Below are 22,153 nucleotides of genomic sequence, written 5' to 3' on the forward strand. Positions count from 1 at the left end.
GTTTACATTTGCTCTAATTTAGGAAGTGCTCTAAAAACAAAGCACAACTCCTTGTTTTATAAACCAGCTTTTCTCCGATCACCCGGTCGCATCTCACTGTCGAAAACACGGCCGTGGTATTTTCAAATAAAGCAGAACAGTGTGAACACTCCCTCAGGTGGTCGCAGCTGCCAACCTGCCCACCTACAGAAGCTGGAAGAGCCCAGCTGGTGATGCCACACTGACTGCAGCCAATTTGGATGAACTAAATACAAGTACAGCATGGCAGCTGACTGTTAGTTGTTGCGTGGCAGGAACACCAAAACTCAACACAACTTGAGCAAATCTGTGTGCTACATACTTCATCTCAAATAGCAGGGTATCACACTTCATTTAAATACAATCATTCACTGTTTCCAACTCATGGAAATCACACCATCAATAACTAAGATTTTGACATGCCTGTGCGTTTGAGAGCTTTATTCACTGAGTTGTCGGCAGTTCTCCGTCGAGTGGAAAATGCAAAGTCCTCCTAAAACCTGAGTTGGGTCCCGCTCAGAGCCAGCTACCACTTAGTCATGGCTACTTAAAGACAGCTCTGATGGACTCCCGTGATGTCGGTCTGCTAGTCAGAGCTTGTTAACCCAGGCACTTTGAATACAAGGTCAGGGTTAATATACCCCACAAGTCATTTCAGAGTGCTATCAGCTTATTAATGAGCAGAGCTGAAACAATAGATTGTCACTATTCAAATGTATGCGTTAAATAAGTGTCTGTGTGGAGGGTATCTCAGGCATGTGTGGGATAAAGATCCTGAATGATTACATGATTGGACATAGTAGCATGAGGATGGACACCATTTTATATATATATATATATACATATATATATATATATGTGTGTGTGTGTGTGTGTGTGTGTGTGTGTGTGTGTGTGTGTGTGTGTGTGTGTGTGTGTGTGTGTGTGTGTGGATGGGGGTCATCTGGGACTCCATGCCTGGCTGCACACTACTACCCATTCATCCACAGGGCCTACTGATCAATGCTCAGAGGCAACAGTGGGAATTTATATAGAGCAGACTGCACATCAGCAGGCTCTTCCCACATTCATCACTCCCCCTACCGCTCCTCCGGATGAGCTCACACTTTGTTCAAATCAAAGAGATTAAACCAAATAAATGGCTGCATGAATAAGTGAATGATTTAATCTCTGCGGTTCTCTCGCCATCAGACTATGAATGAAATAACACGCTGTGATAGATAGCCGGGGCTGTGAAGTCGTAAAGCGGACATAAAAGAGGCCATCGATGTAACATTTATCGCATTTGCAAATACAGTTCTGTTACAACTCCATGACTTATAACCATATCTATTTAGGATGACCTCGCATCATGTAGTATTCATCTTTCTGTCAGAGATAAACCGGGCCTCACGCTTAAACCCCTGACTTCAAGCATAATGAGCAGATCCTCGAGAGGGCCACGGGTTGAGCACCGAGTGCAGAGCCTCCTCCCTCCGTGGGCATCTTCCTCTCTGGAGTGGAAGTGGGCCACATTAAATCAGTCTTGGTGGACATGGCGGATTATCTTTATGCATCTGTGAGGCACAGAGTGAGGAAAACACTTTGCACACAGGAAGGAGACTCCGCAAACACCTCGCCTCCTCTGCTTCCTCCTTGCCCATTGCTATGGAAACGGGATGTCTTCACGGGAAGGTTAGGGTGCGCGTGTGTCTCCTTATTCATGCAAAACCGCATCGACTTTCTTTGTGTTTGATAAAAGCCCGTTTGAGAGAACGTTTTTCATAGATTTGTGTTTCGAGACTTTTTATTCCTCTTTTGTCTGACTTTCTGTTACATGTATGAAACATACATGTTGTTTGTTTTCCTCTTCTCACATGTCGTTGCTCAGCATGCTGCCGTTTCCTTCTGTCTCCTCATCCCAGGAGGTGTGCTAGCGTTGCCTTCCCTCACACACAACACTGCAGAGCAAAAGAGAGCTGTGCTGTTGGTTGCTAGGCTACAGAAGGAGGCTCTCTGAAGAATTTCCTCTTTTATGAATTGTCACACCGGATGGCCTTTAGCATTAAGGCGCCTTTTCAAGTCATCATATTGTGATGCACATCGAGAAAAAAAATCCCTCCTCTGCTGCAGGCTGTGCTGCGGTTGCCAGGTATTCCCCGATACGCCTCCGATTTCACGGCGGATGCAGATGAGCGGGGCCGAGCCTGTGTCAGCTTTCTTGTAGCCCTTTGGCTTTTGCATTGTAAGCATTTGTCCCCGTGAGCCAGCCCCTTCAGCCAACCATGCGTATATCTGTTGGAAAAACAGGAGTTTTATTGTCTGTCCATCAAGCTGACACATTCAAACTCAACTGACAGCGGAGGGACATAAAGAGGGAGGTGGTTACAAGCAGTGTAACAATAACAGGTCAGTGAAGACGGCCGCGTGCTTCAGGGAAATCCCAGCGAACAGCGCGACGTGGTTTACATTCATTCTCCAGGCGTAAATGAGTGGAAACACATCGTATGCATTCAATATGGTCGAAGCAAACACCTCTCTGGACCACCAAGCATGACGTATGTGTGGGTGCAAGGTTTCCTGATACTTCCTTATTCCCTCTTCAACACCTGTCTGAGTCCATCAGCGAGTTGATATTGATCTTATGCACCTTGGTACACCCTGACTAGATAGACACTTCATTTTATTTAATGTTAAGGCCCATTTATCATCTTTAAGGCCACAGTATTGTAGTTTAAATTACTTTACTTGAGAGCCTTTGTTATCATCTGAATGGCACTTCTCTCAGAAATTGCTTTGACCACAGGGTCAAGTGAAGTTGTTATATTTGTGTTGATAACGGATCAAGTTACGAGTGTACCACAGTTCCCCTCAGCTCTACGGAGAGTCTCAGCATTCGTCAAATCTCTATTTTGGTTTTGTGGCCCAAACCTGAACTGTTCAGATTCACCCTCTCCACTCTTAACAATGTTGTTTCCAGCAGCAGGAAGTTGACAAAAAAACAACCGTAAACAGCTGAAACACAGTGGAGTCAGAAATACCCCTCAAGGGTTGGTGGAAAACAGATGAGCTCCATCAAATGGACAGAGGAGGAAAATAAACAACAAACAGTGTATAACATATTGAAATGTTATGTTGAGCACGTCTTATACTACGCAAACGAACAGGTTTTATATCTTAAAAGGGAACTTGCACATCAGTCTAAGTTGTATTGTCTTCTATGCCTCCAGAGAGAGATGTGCAAACCCTGATAAACAGCCTGGAGGGATGCGACTTGCGTCGTCACCATTTATGTCTGAATACTGAGTCTGAAAATGAAAAAAATAAAAAACTGTGGCTGCAGAGTTGAAAAGAAGTAAGTTTACCAGACCTCTGCTGCTCATCCCTGCGTCAGCCACTCAGGGCTAAAGCAGCTGATACTAACATAGGACACCAGAATCTCTGAGCTGTTGGCAGTTGAGTTGCATTGTGGGTAATGGTCATACCGCTCAATTATAGTTTTTAAGACAATTATAAGTGATTATCACCTAATCTTTTCATACACCTGGTTGTCTTACACACCTGTTTGCTTGTCTGCATGCACTTGTTTTGGATAATTTGCTAAGCAAACACACACACACACACACACACACACACACACACACACACACACACACACACACACACACACACACACACACACACACACACACACACACACACACACACACACACACACACACACACACACACCTATTTCCCAAAATGCATTTGCTGTTTAACAAAGAGACAGAAGGACCCGGCACGACTCCAACATGGCCACCCAGTGACACGGCTGACCAGGTGTTAGACACATCCCACGCTGCCTCTGGGCTTGCTTCGTCTGCTTTCTCCTCATGGCCCATTAGGTCCATTCCAGGAGATGGAGCATAATGCAATACCCTGGACAGTACTTGTAAAGCACACACACACACACACACACACACACACACACACACACACACACACACACACACACACACACACACACACACACACACACACACACACACACACACTGCTACATCTTTACCGTGTACATTTCCTGGCGGAGCCAACGGCAGCAGGTGTGCAGCTGCTGAAGTCTGATGTGTGGAGATGGCGAGTGCCAATCCGTCATCGTTACATGGACACCCAATCACATGGAACAACGCTGTGACATTATGGTGGCATGGAGGGGGTTGGGGGGGGGGGGTAGATGAAGATGAAGATGAGGAAGCTGTTTCTCAGCCGTGCCAAGTTATCGGTCACATCTGCATCCAACAAATGGAGAGTTTGTCTGTTTGAAGTTTCTATTGATTATATTTTTTTGAGGGAGATTTAGTGTTCATTAGTGAGTGAACAGATGATGAGCGCCGTTTTTCTTTTGGTTGTTGTTTCCCAAACAGGATGAACTCGTAATTTAACCGCGCTGGTGGTGACATCTGTTGGTTGTGTGTGAGGAAGACAGAAACACATCCAGTGGTTCATCTTCACCTCACGTCTCCAATTCGTGACACAAAGTAAAATTATGTTCCTGTTTGTGGTGACAGCTACGACGTCTAAGGAGGAACACACACACACACACACACACACACACACACACACACACACACACACACACACACACACACACACACACACACACACACACGCTTTGATATCGGATGCTGCTGAGAGTGCTGATAGCCAGAAGAGTTTTCTTTAAAGAGTGAATAGTCAGGCGGTGTGATTTATCAGTAAATGCTCTCAGTCAGTCCCACTCGCTCCATCTCTCCATCTCCACCCCCCTCCCTCTTCCCCCTCTCTTACTCCACACCCTCCACCCCCCCTCCCTCCCCCTGTGTCCCTCAGTGTAAAATATGAGCACAGCAGCCCCATAAATCTGGACGGGAGATAATGAGAGTTGGTCCCCTCGGTCCGGTGGGCCACCAGCCAGGCTCGCTGCCAGTGACATCATCCTCAGGGAGGGCGAGTGGATTGATGAGTGTGGTGACACTGTGCCGTTGCTGCTGAGGCGGAGCGACACTCATTCATACATGTGCACAGAGTTCAGCCCCGTCATACACCGCTTTTGTTAACTGACGTTTGGAAGACTCTCGTCTGGGATCTTGTCAGTCATATCTTGTAATTTGGGAGCCAGAAGTGATCATATTTGGGCGAGCTAGGTACAACCGAGGTTTAGCTCTGACTGAGAACCAGAGGACACTCTGCCCACCCACCGATACTGGAAACCTTACCGCACTGCAGGCACGGCAGTCACACCGAGCAAAGGCATAAGCACACCTCTGTTGGAGGCCTGTATGGCCTATTATTCTATAATCTGTAATCTATTATGTTCAGAAGGACACTGATCAGAAGGAGTGAACTTACATGACACCGTGATGACTTGTGGAAAAAATGGATTGACTTTTGATTTCATGAGAGAAGTTTTTGTAATAAGAGTCTATTGGAACCAGAGTTTTTTTTGGAGTCAGCACTTAGTGGCCCTCAGTGGTACTGTACTTTAAGGCACTTTTGCATTGACTATATCCATTATTATATCCAGTTCGGGGCCTAAAAGAAACCCTGTGGGTCATATTTGATGGTAGGAAAAGACGCTATAAAACCTTTATGGTTGTATATTTTGGAGGACTGGTTGCTGATTGCAGAATTTGATTATCCAGTCCAAATATGGTCTGAAAAAAACATGCATTTTAATGAGTTAATTTTGCGTAGTGTTTGGTCTCAGTTTTCTAAAAAAAACAATTGTCAAATACTGCCTGTGCTAAGAATTTCCATTTCAAACCAAATTACTTACTTCAATCAAGACTCACTTTCTGGATGCAAATGGAGCGATTTGTTTGACTGTCTGGTTCCATAATTGAACATCGCTGAAATAAGGAAAACATAGAGATGCATTTTTCACTATTTTCAAGGGGCATAAAAAAAAATGCCTGCATATAAGTCCATGAACACCACACACTGTACTTCCCTGCCCCCCCACCCCCACCCTCCGTCCCACCCGTACTTTGTCCTTTCTGTGTCTTGTTTACTTTGAATCTGAAATGTCTGAATGAATAAGAATAATAGACAGTAGCCCCAGTACAACTGTCACTGACCTTGCTGATTGCTTTCATGCTTGACAGAGTCTCTTTTCTGCTTCTTCGCCTCGTGCACACATTGCTGTAAACATGTTTGGGGCATTCAGCTGGATCAGAGCTTGACAATAATTCTATTTATTGATTCATAGCAGGAACAGTTATGATACATCTGCCACTGATTTTCCATTCATAGCATTTGTGGTTGAAAGTAGTTCTTAATGCTGTGGAAGGAGGATTTGTAGAAAAATGCCTGTCATGTTTGGAGGGATTTTAAAATGATGAGTCACTGAATCACATAAACAAACACTAATGCCGTTTACTTTTGGCATCAATTCAGTCTCATTTCACTCAATTGAGGAAGGCGATCTTCTTGAGTATTTACATTTCCAGTCTTTAGTCTGTTGAGTTGTTGATTGATCATTATAGTTGTCTGTTAAAATGCCTTTTTTAACTTTAGAAATTATTGTTTTTTCTTCACTTCTACTATTATTGTAAAACTCTGAAAGGTTTATCTCTGCTGCTGCTCCATATTTGTGTCATAAAGTGACATGAGTCTTGTAAAAGATGTTCCTGGTGGTAATGTTTTATGCGCTGAAAAATGGCCGCAGGTGCCCGACACGTTCTCTGAGATTGATGTCAAGATGCCACACATGCTGAAGTTTTTTGGGGGTAAAATTGAATGTGAATTGAGCGACTCCCATTTGTCAAGACTGTCATACAACATATTACGTAGACATGCAAGTTCTGATCTGGACGTGATTTAAGAGCAGAGAGGGAAGACGACGAGTGAGATCGGAGGATGAAGTGAGCGAAGACAACGGGCCGGTGGAGGGAAAGGAGAAGTGAGGGACGTGTCGTTGATGGCGACACCCCTCTCCATCAGCAGGTGCCAATACGGTCATCTGCGAGGCCGAGCGCTGCTGATAGATGCCCCGGTGAGACAGAGGGCTGCTGGGGCGTGAAGGAGGCCATCAATATCCTCTCTGCACAACTCTCCCTGTCTGCTTCTGTCTGTCCTCCTCTCTCTCTTTCTCTTTGGTGCTTCATCATGTTCTGTCTGTCCAACCTCACTTGTCCTTCTCTTTTACACAGATCCACCTCATCATATACACTTCAACACAGTTTAGAAACAGCAAATCACTCAAATTCATTCTCACCCTTATGCTTACATCCTCTCCTCCACCCTAAAATATGTATCTCCCTCTTCCTTTTGACTCCCGTCGCCTCCTGGGAGTCGAGAGAAACCACTTATGGATCTGACTCGGGGCTCTTGGGGTTGATTGAAAAACGACAGGATGTTTTTCCTGCTGCTCTTTTTGCTACCCTGCTCTTGGCTTCACCCGCCAAATCCAGCCCCCACCCCCACCCCCAGCCAACCCCATGTCTGCTTTTTGCCTCTTATCACCACAGTCAGGCTGCTACTGTATAAGAGGCTCAGAGACTAACATAGGGAACAAACTGCTGAATGAAATGTTACTTCACATGTGCAAACACCCACAGTGTGAACACAGCGTGTCACAGCACACAGCCTGCATGCTCACACATACCTGCAGGCACCAACACTAGAGGCCTGCATACTGACAAATACTCCACAGTACATAGAATTATAGCAGATAAATTGCAGCACATGTACAGTAATGATGTAACACACCGCATAACAGCTCAAGATGGTAATGATGCTCACAGAGAGCTAAATCAGTGGTGCTGAACATGGGGGTCTGCTGAGATCATCTTTAGGCATCTTCAGATTTTTATGTAGAAAACTAGGTCAAAATCTAGTTTAAGGCTGGACTGTGTATACAACGCTATGAGGCTTTTAATTTGAAACAGCGTGCATGAATTTGCTGGTGCTACAGTACAGTTTAACCAAGCGGCTGTAGCCAGTTTTGCATCTGCGTAGTTCAAACATTGACCGAATCACCACACAGGTAATGTAATCCTGAGTGACAGTCAGCAGCTCAAACTGCTGGAAACAAGCCCAGCAAGTCTAAGAGTGAAGTCAAACTGCAGGTCTGTTAAAAACACTTAAAAGGCATTAAAAACCAGCGTTCATCTCCAATAGTCAGCGAGGAAACTTCTTAACAATCTGATTGAAGTGTTTCGGGACATCAAAAAGAGACGATATGCACGACATCACCATGAAGTCCAAATGATGTCACCATTTCTGTCTAATCCCGCCATCGTTGTGTGACCGCCGACTTTACCATGAACTCATGACTCAAGAGGTCAACTCCTGCAGCCAACTGTGGTCCCCAGTCTCTGTTACATAACATCTAAAGACTCCTGCAGAGACTCTTGCAGAACCAGAGACACTGCGAGGGGGAATATTCATAAACATACAGAACTTACTCTGACTGTCAATGGGGCTCACTTGTAAGTCGTTTGTAACAAATATATTAATTTGATTAAAAACTAACCTCAGTCAAGAAATCCTCCAAAACTGCAATAATCCAAAGAGTATTGTGATGAAACTTTCATTGCAATAAGACGCTTTCCTTTCAGGATCAGCGGCCTGCCAGCTGCACATGTACCCACACAAAGAGACAGCATGTTGACATTTGATGGCTTTTTATTCTCCACATAATGACAGCGTTTGTAACTGAAGGTCGAGCTTAGATCGCTGCTCTCGCGTCACACCGAACCGCCCACTGCTTCTCTGCTTCTCCAGCGCACCGCAGCCGACGAAGAGACTTTCTTTTTGTTTTTTGTCCCGTTGTTCTGGCGCACCTTGAATTGGAACTCGCGCACCAGTAAAGCTGTTTGTAGTGTTGTCACAGCGTCTTCATCCACAAACACTGACGGCTGGCCTGATTTTAAGCTCCTGCTGTTTGATGTCAGACACCTGCTGTTTCCCTTCTAAGGAGGGAATATTAAGAATGTTTTCGACAATGAGCTCCTCATTATTGCACTGTATTGAGGCTCTGATTCCCTCTGTACTCTGATGAAGTGATATTTGTAGATTCATACTTTGCTCTTGACATACATTTGACTGACTTTATTTTGCTTTTATTACAATGATTAAAAGTTTTGCTTCTGTGTATGAAGGTGAGTTTTACCGTGTGATAAACTGAAGCTTGACTGAAAAAACAATCATCAACAGTCAAATTACCATTTCGGTTCATGTTATTTGACATAATGCAATAAATGTAGTAGCTCTATCACTGACTACCTGACAGGCAGACCACAGTTTGTCCATCTGGGCAGTGTGCTGTCTGATACGGTGGTCAGTGGTACTGGAGCTCCTCAGGGAACTGTTCTGTCTCCTTCCTGTTCACCTTATACACCACTGACTTCCAGAACAACTCAGAGTCAAGACATCTGCAGAAGTTCTCTGATGACTCTGCAGTGGTCGGATGTATAAGGGATGGACGGGAGGAGGAGTACAGGGCAGTAGTGGAGGACTTTGTGGAGTGGGCGGGAAGAAATCACCTGCTCCTGAACGTGGCCAAGACCAGAGAGATGGTGGTCGACTTCAGGAGGAAGACGACGGCTCCACAACCGCTGAGAGTTCTGGGAGAGGAGGTGGACATGGTGGAGGAGTACAAGTACCTGGTGTCTCCATCGACAACAGACTGAAATGGAAGACCAACATCAACGCTGTCTACAAGAAGGGGATGAGTCGACTCTTTTTCTTGAGGAAACTTCGATCCTTCAATGTGTGCAGCGAGATGTTGGAGATGTTCTACCATCTGTTGTGGTCAGTGCTTTGTACTTCGCTGTGGTCTGCTGGGGGAGCAGCATTGGAGCCGGTGACACCAACGGACTTAACAAACTGGTTAAGAAGGCCGGCTCCATCATCGGCTACAAACTGGACAGTCTGGAAAAGGTGGTGGAGAGGAGGACGCTGAACAAACTATTATCCATATTGGATAACCCTGACCACCCTCTCAACCTGCTGCAGGGACAGAGGAGGACGTTCTCCTCATTCCTGATACGGGAGATCATTCCTGATACGGGAGATCATTCCTGATACGGGAGATCATTCCTGATACAGGAGATCATTACTGATACAGGAGATCGTTCCTGATACAGGAGATCGTTCCTGATACAGGAGATCATTCCAGATACAGGAGATCATTACTGATACGGGAGATCGTTCCTGATACAGGAGATCGTTCCTGATACAGGAGATCATTCCTGATACAGGAGATCATTCCTGATACAGGAGATCGTTCCTGATACAGGAGATCGTTCCTGATACAGGAGATCATTCCTGATACAGGAGATCATTCCTGATACAGGAGATCATTCCTGATACAGGAGATCATTCCAGATACAGGAGATCATTCCTGATACAGGAGATCATTCCTGATACAGGAGATCATTCCTGATACAGGAGATCATTCCTGCCAATAACTCTGTACAATAACTCACCTCTGGCAAAATCCATCACACAACAATAACACTGTTGACTGTGTTTCTTGGTTGTTGATATAAAATATATATAGATATATACTGTACTGTATATACTGTGCATTTTATATTTATATTTTTTATTGCTATTTTTACTGCTATTTTATTGCTTTTCTATTATTCTATTATTATCTTATTGCTTCTGTATGCTGCTGTAGCGAAAAAAAATTTCCCCTGGGGGATTAATAAAGTAACTACCTAACCTAACCTAACCTAACACGAGAGCTGGTCACATGTCGTTCATAATCTGAATATGCTCATTTTCAGCTTGATATCATGGTGTCACGGATAAACTTCACAAAGCAGCTGGTGACATCACGGCCGGCTGCTCAGGATCCTCGTGATTCAGAAACATTGACCCCATAAAGTGTTATCAATGTTGTGTACATTACAACCGGGCCGGTTAATGTACAGTGCGTAATTTGTGTTTCTGCAGCATAGCGTGTGAACATGTGTGACAGTGCGCTGTAATTAGCCCGTGAAGAGGCAGGTGGAGCTGATACTGTGAGGCTGATGAGTTCTCCTCCAGCCACAGCGCCTCCTCTGAGAAAGTGCTTGCTCAGCTCCGGGGGGAGGCCGGCTGGACGCAGCGGGCGCAGCTGAAGATGGATTGTGCCAGTCAAGGGGAAGGTAAACTGAAATCGGTGACCGTCCACATAGATAAGTTGAGGGCGAGTGTGATGTTCTTGTGGTATAAACGTGTGAGTCGGTTGATCTTTTGCGTGTGCGGTCACGAGCGCACAGCGGTGTCGGTTTATCTGTGTCACATCTGTATGAGCTGTACGTTACTGTGTACTTCCCTTTATTGACTACCTATTGACCCTGCTCCAATAAACAAGCCTTTATTTGGCTTGTGTCTCGCAATCTGTGAGCAGCTCAACTCAGAGCAAACAAACAGAGCTTCTAGTCTGTTCCTTCCAGTGAATCCCAAGTCGTCTAAAAAACACACCAACTCCCTGAACAAAGTTCGTCTGCCGCTCACACCTGTGGTATCACGCTGCACAGTGTTCATGCCCCATCTCACCTCGCTTTATATAACCTCGCGTGTTTTCTCGGAGACGCGACATTCTCGTGGAAAAAAACCTGAACAGTCTTAGCACTAGCTAATTAGCACCTTTATCTCTCACAAATCATGTGACTGGAAGAAAGGGAGTGAGACAGAAAGAGTGAGAGTAAAAGAGAGATCAGCCGCTGGGGAAGGTGTGAGCAAGCTGCGCCGATATGGAAATGGAGGCTTTAATTATGGATGAATACATTATTGGATCACAGCTGAGGATTTGCTGTCTCTGTATATTGTGTTTGGAGCTTGGCTGATACCAGGGGACACCACAGACCCCCGCAAATATCTGTGTTCGTTTACTGACACCCGACAACGGGGCGGCATCCACTTTGGACTTGTCTTTTAATCAGAATGCATAGATAGGTTTTGGACTACATATGCAGTTATCTCATTTTAAATGTGATGAAAGCTGTACTGAAACGACTATTCACAAAAACACAGCACTTCCATCATGTGTACGTTTCTTCCTCCCAAAGTCTCTTTGTTTTCCAACCTGTTTTTTGTTGTTGTCATTGTGTCTATGTTATTTACTATTGTGTTGTTATATCTGGATTGTTGTTGCCCTTTTTTCTGAGCACATCAGTGATGCTGGCTGTGGTCAGAAGTGAAACTGTGTTGAAAGCGGAGAGGGTTGGAAACACGAGTCTGGCTCCGCCCACTTATTGTTCACATCTTTGGTGTGATTATAGTCTGGAAAACCGGTTTGTAGGAAGGTTCACCCTGAAGGTCAGACCAATCAGGAAGCCATCGCTGGCTAAGGAGTCGCTTTCTAAATACTCCAGCTAACAGAAGTTTCTCTCTGACACCATAAGCAGACAACACGATGAACATGAAACATGTCTAAACTTCAGACTCATATATTGTCAAGTTCTGATTTGTGAGTGAAGATATGTGGAATCAGCTTTTTCCAATAAAGCTCCAACCAGCCAGCCTGGTCAGATCGGAGAAACAGATTTAAAGATACCAAAACTCGTCCGTACTAACCTAAATTAGCTTTAAATTTCTCTTTCTTTACCTCAAAAGCAGAAGAGTAATAGGTTAATGGCTGGCAGCCACTTTACACCTCCAATTGGAAAGCAAATGAGTATTATCCAAGAACAGTTCCCGTACTGTAAAACCTGCCTGACCAGGATCGATATGGACTCCACACAGGGAAATTCAAGAGCGCTTTAAATTTAAACAGGCAGGACAAACTAATAGAGCCAATTGCTTTTATACTGTAGGGAGTAAAAAACCAGTAAATTCTCTGAAGGCCTCTGCTGTCGGTCCTGTACTGAGTGTGATTGGTTCAAGCCCGCGGACCTGAACCACTACCTGAACAAAAAGGTCTTGACAATGCAATGACTTTTGTAAGGTAAGAAAAAACAGCTAAATTTCAGTATCACCGCTGTCTGTCTGTCTGTCTGTCTGTCTGTCTGTCTGTGGTGTGAGCGTGCAGCACAGTCTGAAAGCAAAAGAAACTGAATGATGGCGCTTGTTTGTTTTTTTATCTACATTCATGCATTTAAGTTTATATAGAAAGAGGCCTTCTGAAGGAGCAATGACATTTTTAGCTGGGAAACTTTCAAGCTAAATGCAGCAAAGATGCCCGGGCAAAAATCAGCAGGCAGTGCTTGTAATGAGATTGTGGCGGCGTTGTGGCACTTTACAACCTGCCCAGACTGACGGTAAACAAACCTTTTCTAAAAGTGCACTTTCATTCATTCACTAGTCTGCACAGGCTGACTCGACCCACTGGCAAGGTCACATGGGGAGAGGGAGGTGGAAGTGGCAGCACTGTAGTGCATTTAAGGACATGTTTCGTGGTGCCTGAATCACTATGAATGTAGGAATTTGAACCATGATGCCTCATTGTTTTCACCAACATAAGTCAAGCCATGAATCTCTGGTCGCTGCTGGTCTAATTAAACCCCTAATTAGTGGTGATTAGATGAAGGAAAGCCTCGACACGAGAAGCAACATGGCCTCTTTGGGCCACTGCTATGTCGGGGAACGGAGACGAACGCTGACACACCACAGCTGTTTTGGGGCCATCTGCAGAAATTCAAGGCCTGAAGACATAATGCTTATTTTCATCTTCATTCTTGCTCATTATGCCCCTTTTCCGTCTCTGCAAAACAAACCCTTTTAATAATCGTGTTTAAAATCATCTTGGCACACTTCTTGGAGGCAGCCTACACTTCTTGGCTCTTGGGAAAGACTGAAACCTAATTAACTGTGTTGCCCATTTATTGATTTTGAGTTGCAGAGGTTTACAGTACAGTGTGTGTGCGGTTATATTTACATGGGAATAGTATGGCTGATTATCAAAAGGAAAAAAAGCCATTTAAAGTATCATTCATGTTTAGCTTATGCATGATGCATGTAAATCCTGGTGTGGCCTTAAATTTAAGGACCATTCCCAAAGCAAATAATAGAAATGATGGATAGTTTACCGTCATAAATACATTTTTGGCTTTAATTCAAATTTTGAATGTCAGTGAGGTTTGTGTGCTCATAGTTTTTGCCGCTATGCATCTATGACACATGACAGTGATGAATTAAAGCAATACAAATTCTCATTCCTTTTATTTCTCCCCTTTGATGGCTGTCTCTGCATCACGTTGTCTTTTTATGCAGCCGTATGTGGCTGATGGTCGTATTATGCATGGTGGCTGAGTTTCTATTATGTTGCACATGGGTACGGCGCCGCCAGGACATTAGTAGCACCAGAAAAATAGTTTTCTGGTCTCTGTTGTTTGTTCAGTTTTATAGTTTTTATTTGTTTTTCACAGAGAAGGAGAGAGCGAGAGATGCTGAATCTTGAATAATAGTTGTAAATGTTTTAACATAAAGGGCGGTGACGCTGAATGTTTGTCCGCACACACACATGCTGAAACACAGACGCTCCATACGTGTTGCCTCTATTAATCTCCTGTTGTCTCTCCTTTGGTCCTTGTTTAGAATCACAGTGCACACTGTGTGGTGAACCAGAAGGTGAGTGGGCCTCGCCATTCTCTTGTCATCGTCATCTCCTGGCTGGTTGTTTGCTGTTGGGGGGAGGAAGGGGGAGGAGGGGAGGGGAGGGGGGTGTAGCGGGGGCGACGTTTTGCTGCTGATTCACTGTTCTTCAGTCTTCATCTCCAGCAAAGCAACGGTGCTGGATTCAGATTCCATGTCAAACAAACCAAATCAAATACACTGCACATGGCAGGTCCTCCTGCTTTTGGTTTCATTTATTGTAACATTTCAAAAGATCACGTGTTGGACGGAGCAGGTAAACAATTCCAGGAGGCAGCCATCTTTGTGCATGTACTCTGACTGACATGATTGATTGACAGCATGAAGGCTGAAGGCACATCTTCAGACCGCTGACTGATCACAAGCGCTTCTGCTTCGCATCTCATTGAATGTCAGGATGTCTGCACACATTCTCATGCGCTCGTATATTTGTGTGCACGTGCGTGTGCAACATGCTCATGATGTACTTGAACGGCTGAAAGCTGCTTAGCTCTTGAGCCCGCCACTAGATGAAGAGCTCCTCTCATGCTTCTGGCACCTCCTCATTCTCCATCTCCAACGGTATGTCTCTGTCCATGTCCCTCTAACGCCAGAGTCCTTCCCTCTGCATGGATCACATTTTGAGGGGTGCTCGTCCCTCCGCTGAGCTGTGTTTCATGTGTTTTGTGTTCTCAGGTTTCATCTGATAGCCGGCTGTCGCTCAATCTTTCAAAACAAAAGGGAGCAGAAATGACCTGTGAATACAGCAGCTTTGTTTGCACTTTTATAGCGAGGATAAATCTAGAACCTACAAAACCATGAACATGTGATGGGCTCAGTGACAGATATGATATTTCCCATCTGGACTTAACCTTGTCCAGGGATCAGCCTCTAAGTCCAATAAGCATCATCCTGTGTCTCAAAAATCAATGGTGCTCTCTCTGTTTTCCTTCATTGGATTAAGACGTAATCAAATCGAGCATGATAACTGTGTTCTTGTGACCTTCCCACTGAGATGGGCAGAGAGAGGAGGCGGGGCCAGAGGGAAGGACATGGAGTGTGTGTGTGTGTGTGTGTGTGTGTGTGTGTGTGTGTGTGTGTGTGTGTGTGTGTGTGTGTGTGTGTGTGTGTGTGTGTGTGGTGCTTTACGAGTGAAAACCTGTGTGGCAGACGGGAGCTCTGAGGCTCCGCCGGGCCGTTGCTCCATGTTTCACAGGCCGTCAGGCCAACCTGAACCTCCGGGGGGAGGCCGCCTGGAGCCCTCCGTGGCTGGTTGTGTTGAGAGAGACAAACAGAAAGATAGATTATAAGATGAACGTGTGCAAATCAAACCTCAGTTCCTCTTAAATACTGACTTGAATACAAAAACGTCCTTTTCTGAGACACTAACCATTCTGTAAACTTTAGTGCTCTGTATGTCCCCGATGTTGTCAAATGACATATAATGGCTGCATTGTTTTGTCATCGAGTACAAAATCTGCATAAGAGCTTTAAATACTGAGTTCATAGCTGTTGAGTGAACATCGTGGAAAACTTAAAATATTTGAGTTTTGATCATCATGTAGTAAAACCAAGGTGTTGTTCTCTTTGTTCTGCACCAATTACAGCGTTTCCTTGGGTTGTTGGGTGAAATGGACCAATCACGTAAATAGAGGAAGATGTAGCTCCAAACAATGGATAGAAAAGGCAACCAAATGAGAAAGTGCTCTGACATAAATAACGTGCAGAAAAAAAAAATGAGAGGACTCATGAGAGCACTCTGTGTCTCTGAACTATTCTTGCTGCACATGTGAAAATCTGATGTCTGAATAATAGCTATTATAGATTAAGGACAGGGAGGATACTTTCATAGACAGGTTGGCCTTAGACATAAACATTATTGAAAAGCCTGGACTCACCTTGACAGGCACTCCATGACTCCAAACTCCAAAACTGGAATTACTAGGAGGAGTCTGACCCAGAGAATAGCTCTAATGACAATTCAAATAAGTCTAGTCAAGGTCTGACATACGGTGTCCGTCTCATTTTCACGGTGGTTTCTGAGTCTAAATTAGAGTCCTGTCCTTCAGCCGATGCACTGCTGATGCATGACAGTTTACTCACTGACAGCCGTGTGAGAGGGAGCATCTCGTCATCAACCGGACCGTCACGGAGACCCTGAACTTTGCAGTAAGAGAGAGAAAGAAAGAAATGGTTGAGTTACAATAAAAAAGGGCCAGAGGGAGGTGAAGGGTGTGAGATTCATCAGTGGAAGAAACAGGAAAAAGTCAAGGGCAAGTTTGTTCTGTAGAAATTTTGTTCAATCGCTGCTAATTTGTTGAGTTGTTTTGAATATAATTACCGGCTGGATTATGTTTACTGGCAACGTCTTTAAAGGATATGAATTCTTGTATGGAGGCGGTCGGGTAAATGTGGTACCTCACAGAACTAGTCAGCATTTTGTGACCTGCATTGCATGTTGTTTGGCTCAGAAATCCAGGCGGCATTACATTTCTACCAAAATGTATTTTCTGCTTCAGATTCTAAGTAAACGTAATTTCCAACAGTGATAGGATATGAAAAAAAACACCAAAAAAACAGGTCAGATGCTCAAAAAAAAAGAAAGCAAAGAGGTGTGTGAACTGAAAAGGCAGGAGGAGAAACCGTGGACTCGGATGATCAGGAATACAGCTGAACACTGAACATGTGCCGAGCTCACGTCTTCAAACACTGTGAGTTTGAGTGGCGTTATATTATTGTTGGTGCCTCTTGTCTAACGTTACTGAATTCATGAGTTTCTACACATTGCATAAGTCACTGCACCAAGCTCTCTGTTATTTCATAATTATAACAACAAACTGCACTTTGTCAACACTGTGAATGTCTTTCAGTAATGTGGTGTCGTAGAGCTGCTCCATATTTAAGCGTGGATGCTCTGGTTTCCTCAGGAGAGGGCGGAGTTAAAGGTGATGTCATTAGGCTCTAATGCATATTCCCCCTGCACCCAGAAACTCTGTCCTGTATTGATTTGGGCAGCATGGATTTTAAATTTTCAGAAAACCATTTACATTGTATGTTCAGCTAGACGAATAGGATGTGTCATGTGCAGACCGCTGGCCAAGGTCAGTGTCCAATATAGAAGAGGCTTGTTGGTCGGTGTGAGGTGAGCACTGATGCTGTGCATTACACAACACAGAAGCTCAGGAGCCATCTCTTCTCTGTAAGCACTGTGTTTCTGGTTATCTGATTCAAAAAGAAAAGGGAACTAAGTCCAATTAAATTAATCTTTTGCTCGGAAATGACATGTTTTTCTAAAAATAATTATGTAAGCGATAGACTTGTGCAGCAAGGCGAGAACATCGGGACACCTCATAGAAGACGTTTTTTTCTGGCAGATGTGCGACTGAGCAGCTGTTATTTAAATGAATGAAGCTCCATCTTGTTATCCAATGTTCTGCTTTATGCATTGTGTTGGACACTATTTCTCTCAACAGGGCTAAATATAATTTTATTGTCTTAAGGCAATTGCCATATCATGTAATATCTATACTCTGAAGAAAAAGTGAAGAAATTCAAATTATTCAAACAGTCAATTTGTCAGTTCCAGTGCTGTAAAAAGAAGCTGAAGGAGTTTTAATAAGCTCGAGCCCTTGAGTCATGTTAGGACTATTAAAACCAGAAAAATCAGCATTTTCTGTTTTAAATGTTGGAACTGCAATATTCAGAGGCCTTTGGCCTTCAGCTTGACAAGTCATGTCTCCCATCTTAAATCTTGGACTGCAGCTCCACTGGCCTCTGCCAGCAGATCTGGCTGTGCTCCATGCACCAATACTGTACACAGTCAGGAAGCCAAGCAGTCCGACGGCCAGCACGTTTGATTGCAGCTCCGTTCCCAACCCCGAGAGGCCGGCACAACGTTTTAGCAGCTTAGTATTTGAGAAGATGGCAAATCTTTACGTCGCCGACATCCATCTGAGCAGCGAGCCGGGAGAGCGAGAGTGAAATACTGTATAACAACGGAAGATTGCCTGCAGCTGACCAGCGAAGTGGGATTTAGAAAACATGCTATTTAAACTGCAGGCAATTCTTTTTTCCTTCACCAGGCACCAAAGAAAAGTGCAGCAGGCAGTCAATCCTCTGAGCTTATCACAGGGAACCAAAGTTGCTCTCTCTGCTTTCTCCCCCACTTTTGAGTCCCAGACACACAGACGACTACTAATCCACCACTTTATGTCTCAGCACACCTTTCTGACGCTGTCCTCCCCCGCTTTGATATTCTTACACACAATATTACCCTTCGATACCTTTTAAAGGAATTCTTAATGGCGCCTTCCATTTGGGTACGTGACATAAAATCTTATCAGGCGAACACAATGAAGGAGGCTGCGAGGAGAAAGTCGTGGCAGATTGCTGGCTCTGCCTCAGATGTTACATGCCATGTAATCAAGCTTTAGTTTGAGCACAGGCATGACAAATGTCTGGGGGATGTATCTATTCTGGAGATTGAAATGGAAACCCTCTTTCTCTCACACACTGTGCTGCCATCGATCCGTCTGCCTCTTAGTCACGACCGATGCCAAAATCAGTGGCTGGAATAATGAGAAGGCAAAGATACAGACGCCTCGCCGGAGAGCGAGAGGCCTTCAGCGGCGCTCGCACGGGTTGAAATCAGAGGTGCTTTCTGTCTTCCTCCCTCCACTACTATCAGTGTTGTGTTTCTGCAATCAGGCTGGCTGCAGGAGAGAATAAGAGCCTCGAGAGTGTGTGTGTGTGTGTGTGTGTGTGTGTGTGTGTGTGTGTGTGTGTGTGTGTGTGTGTGTGTGTGTGTGTGTGTGTGTGTGTGTGTGTGTGTGTGTGTGTGTGTGTGTGTGTGTGTGTGTGTGTGAGTCCAATGTGAGCAGCTGTTCAGGTATTGGCTGCAGGGGAGTAGCTTTGCTCAGACAATCCTGAGATAGCGAAGCGAAAGCTTGACATCACTCCAGGCGAGAGACTGATGAGCAGCAGAGACATCGGGGAGAGTTTGAACCAACTCGGAGGGGAACGTGTGAGATGAGCTTTTTGTGAGCGCTTCCAAATTTATGACTCATTTAAAAAACACAGCGAGAGCTTGTTGGCAAAAATTCACTCGCTTTTTTCAGTGAAATGACTCACAAATGAAGATGTAACCAAATATTTGTATCGTTATCACCCATAAGCATCATGTGCTGATGCAGAGTACAGTCGATAAAGTGAGAGTGAAACTCGTCTCACTGTCGCTCACGTGTTTTTGTTCTGGAGGCGATAACAAGAGAAACTGACCGTCAGCAAAACGAGGAAAAGCTCCCCGGAGCCGTGGTTTAAACTCAGAGAGGTGTCATCACGCTGCTGCCGCACACCTCCGCTCGCAGCGCCAGCTTTCGTATGATTGGTCGAAGAGCCGACCGACCGGCGACGAGTGTCGGTCGGTTTCGGCGTGAGCTGATTGTTTGAGATGAACTGGAGGTCCACGCCCAGAATGATGGACGGACCCGCGGCGGAGCAGTGAGCTCGGGTGCTGCTTCTGGTTCACACGTTATTCACGTTTCAACTCAGTTGATGAGTGCCGACCTTCACTGGACGTCTTCAAATGTTAACGAATGTTTCCTGGCATAGCAAACAAATGCTGCACGCTCAGCAGTTCTTCTCCCTCTGTCCTCAGAGACCAGGCCATGTTTACCAAGTCTTGACCTCTTGAAAATTAACAACCAATCAAAAATGACAATCAATAACCTGTGACAATAACAATAGTTACCTCACAAATCAGTAATGAGATACTATAAGCGCTTATGTTGTTGGGTATGTTCAGTCTGTTATCTCAATAGCAGCAGATGAAGGATTCACACGTTGAAAGGACGATGACTCTGATTCAGGTATTATGATCCATATGAAAACATTTAGTCCAAACACAGTAAACGTGGAGCACAAGTTCAAACATTTAGATTCAGGAAGGAAACCGATCTTTAATGAGACGCTGTGAGCCGCCTGACTCCTCCTCTCCTTCCTCTCCTTTGTCTTCCTGTCTTACTTCTCTCACAGTTCGCTGACTTTAACGCTGCATTATTTCACCACAGATAGCAATTTATGACTGTTTGAGTTGAACGTAAATATCAAAACCAAGAAAACACGCCACCTCTTCTTCGCTCTGTTTTGCTTTCATCTGTCCTGCCTTTGTCCTCTTCTTCATACGAGCGTGTCCACCGCTTCACGCTGCCGTGGTCATCAGCGCTGAGGTCTTCTCCCTCCGGGCGCTGCCTTTTTCTTCACAGCTCCTTATTAAAAACCCAAACCCGGCCTCTGGGAGCTTCGCTATCTTTCTCCTTCACCACCTCCTTCTCTCTGTTCCCCTTCGTCTTTAAACACACTCACACCGGGGCAAAGGTGGCAATTTCTCTCCGGTTTGTTCCGCCCATTCAGGCATGACCTCGTCACACTTTTTCAGCAACAAGAACCAATTACTGTAATAAGACTCGTAAAATTCCCTCGCTGAACCGCAATGTCATCATTGCACATCATTTCTCTGCTGGCGTTTTCTGTTTAGTCATCCGCGGCCTTCGTGAACGTTCGGGCGCCTCGTGTGTGCGGCGCCCCGAAGACATTCATCATCGCTCTCTGAAATGATGGTACCTTAGAGATGCTGGTGATTACAGAACACCGCAAACTCACCGTATTTAAGCCCCACATGGGTATTATTTTTTTTGGATTATAATCAAAGTTTATTGCCGCACTTTTATTCATGAAGTCTCCGCAGATGCACCGCTTGGCTAGCCGAGCGTCAGACAGGGCCAGAGATATCGGATGATGCACTGGGCTGCTACTGAATTGCAAGCACCCTGTTGCTATGTATAGTCTCAGAGTCCTCTGAAGTAAAAGACTGATGGCTACTGTCAGGCAGCAGCATGGGTGAATCATGAACACTCCTATTTCCACCATCTGAATTTCCACATAACGTTTCCCCTCTTGAACATTTCCCACCGGAGCAGTTGTCTACTTTTCACCAGTGTTTTATTTCCGTGTCATTTTGCCAGGTGAAGAATGAAGGCTTGAGTTTTTTTGAGTTTTTTCTTTCATTGTAACCGAATTGACGTCATTGACGTTTGACATTGTGCTGCCGGAGCAGCTCGTAAAACAAGGAGGGCTGCGGCTCCACGACGTCGCGCTCATCAGCTTATTGTTGGTGCATTGTTTACAACTCGATAAGCTCAAACAGCTTGAGGTCACAGAGAAGCACAATCTCTTTACGTAACAGTGAGACTCACTCCTCTGTGCCCTATGACAGACAGTAAGTCTCTCGCTGACACTGAATCACTGCGACGTGGGAGATGATAAATACAACACACATCCGACAGTGGAACATTGAGGCTATTTTTTTACTCAAATCCAAGATGTGCTTGTTTCGTGGCCGAACATAACCTCTAACTTTGTGTTGTTCCTGTTTAGTTCATGCACCAAAATCACATTAAGATGCTCTGCAGTTCTTCCTTTCACCAGATATCTGGCTCAGCAGTGCTGCGAAAGGACATTGGACTCTTGAAAACATGTCACTCAGCAGGAAATAGGCCGTCTTTCTCTATCTGGTCTTCTTTTCTTCCCTAATGACAGAGGGCATGTTTTTAATAATGATTGTGTT

The 22,153-nt window shown here is 44.8% G+C and overlaps 1 protein-coding gene across 6 annotated transcripts in view; it reads left to right on the plus strand.

The window, feature by feature from the left end:
• Positions 1 to 22,153, plus strand: part of dlgap2a (discs, large (Drosophila) homolog-associated protein 2a) — a 133,295-nt gene that overhangs the window by 50,443 nt on the left and 60,699 nt on the right. For 4 of the 6 annotated variants that reach the window (XM_069718893.1, XM_069718894.1, XM_069718896.1 and 1 more), the window contains one exon: positions 14,494 to 14,526. The exons of the other annotated variants lie outside the window; for them this stretch is intronic. In XM_069718893.1, coding sequence (XP_069574994.1) covers positions 14,494 to 14,526 — 33 coding nt within the window. The remainder of the gene's footprint in view (positions 1 to 14,493; positions 14,527 to 22,153) is intronic. 6 annotated transcript variants of the gene reach the window in all.

Source organism: Brachyistius frenatus, unplaced genomic scaffold, assembly GCF_029030835.1.
Source record: "Brachyistius frenatus isolate BFR_SWC_R1_liver_20210118 unplaced genomic scaffold, ASM2903083v1 Contig_201, whole genome shotgun sequence".
NCBI lineage: Eukaryota > Metazoa > Chordata > Actinopteri > Embiotocidae > Brachyistius > Brachyistius frenatus.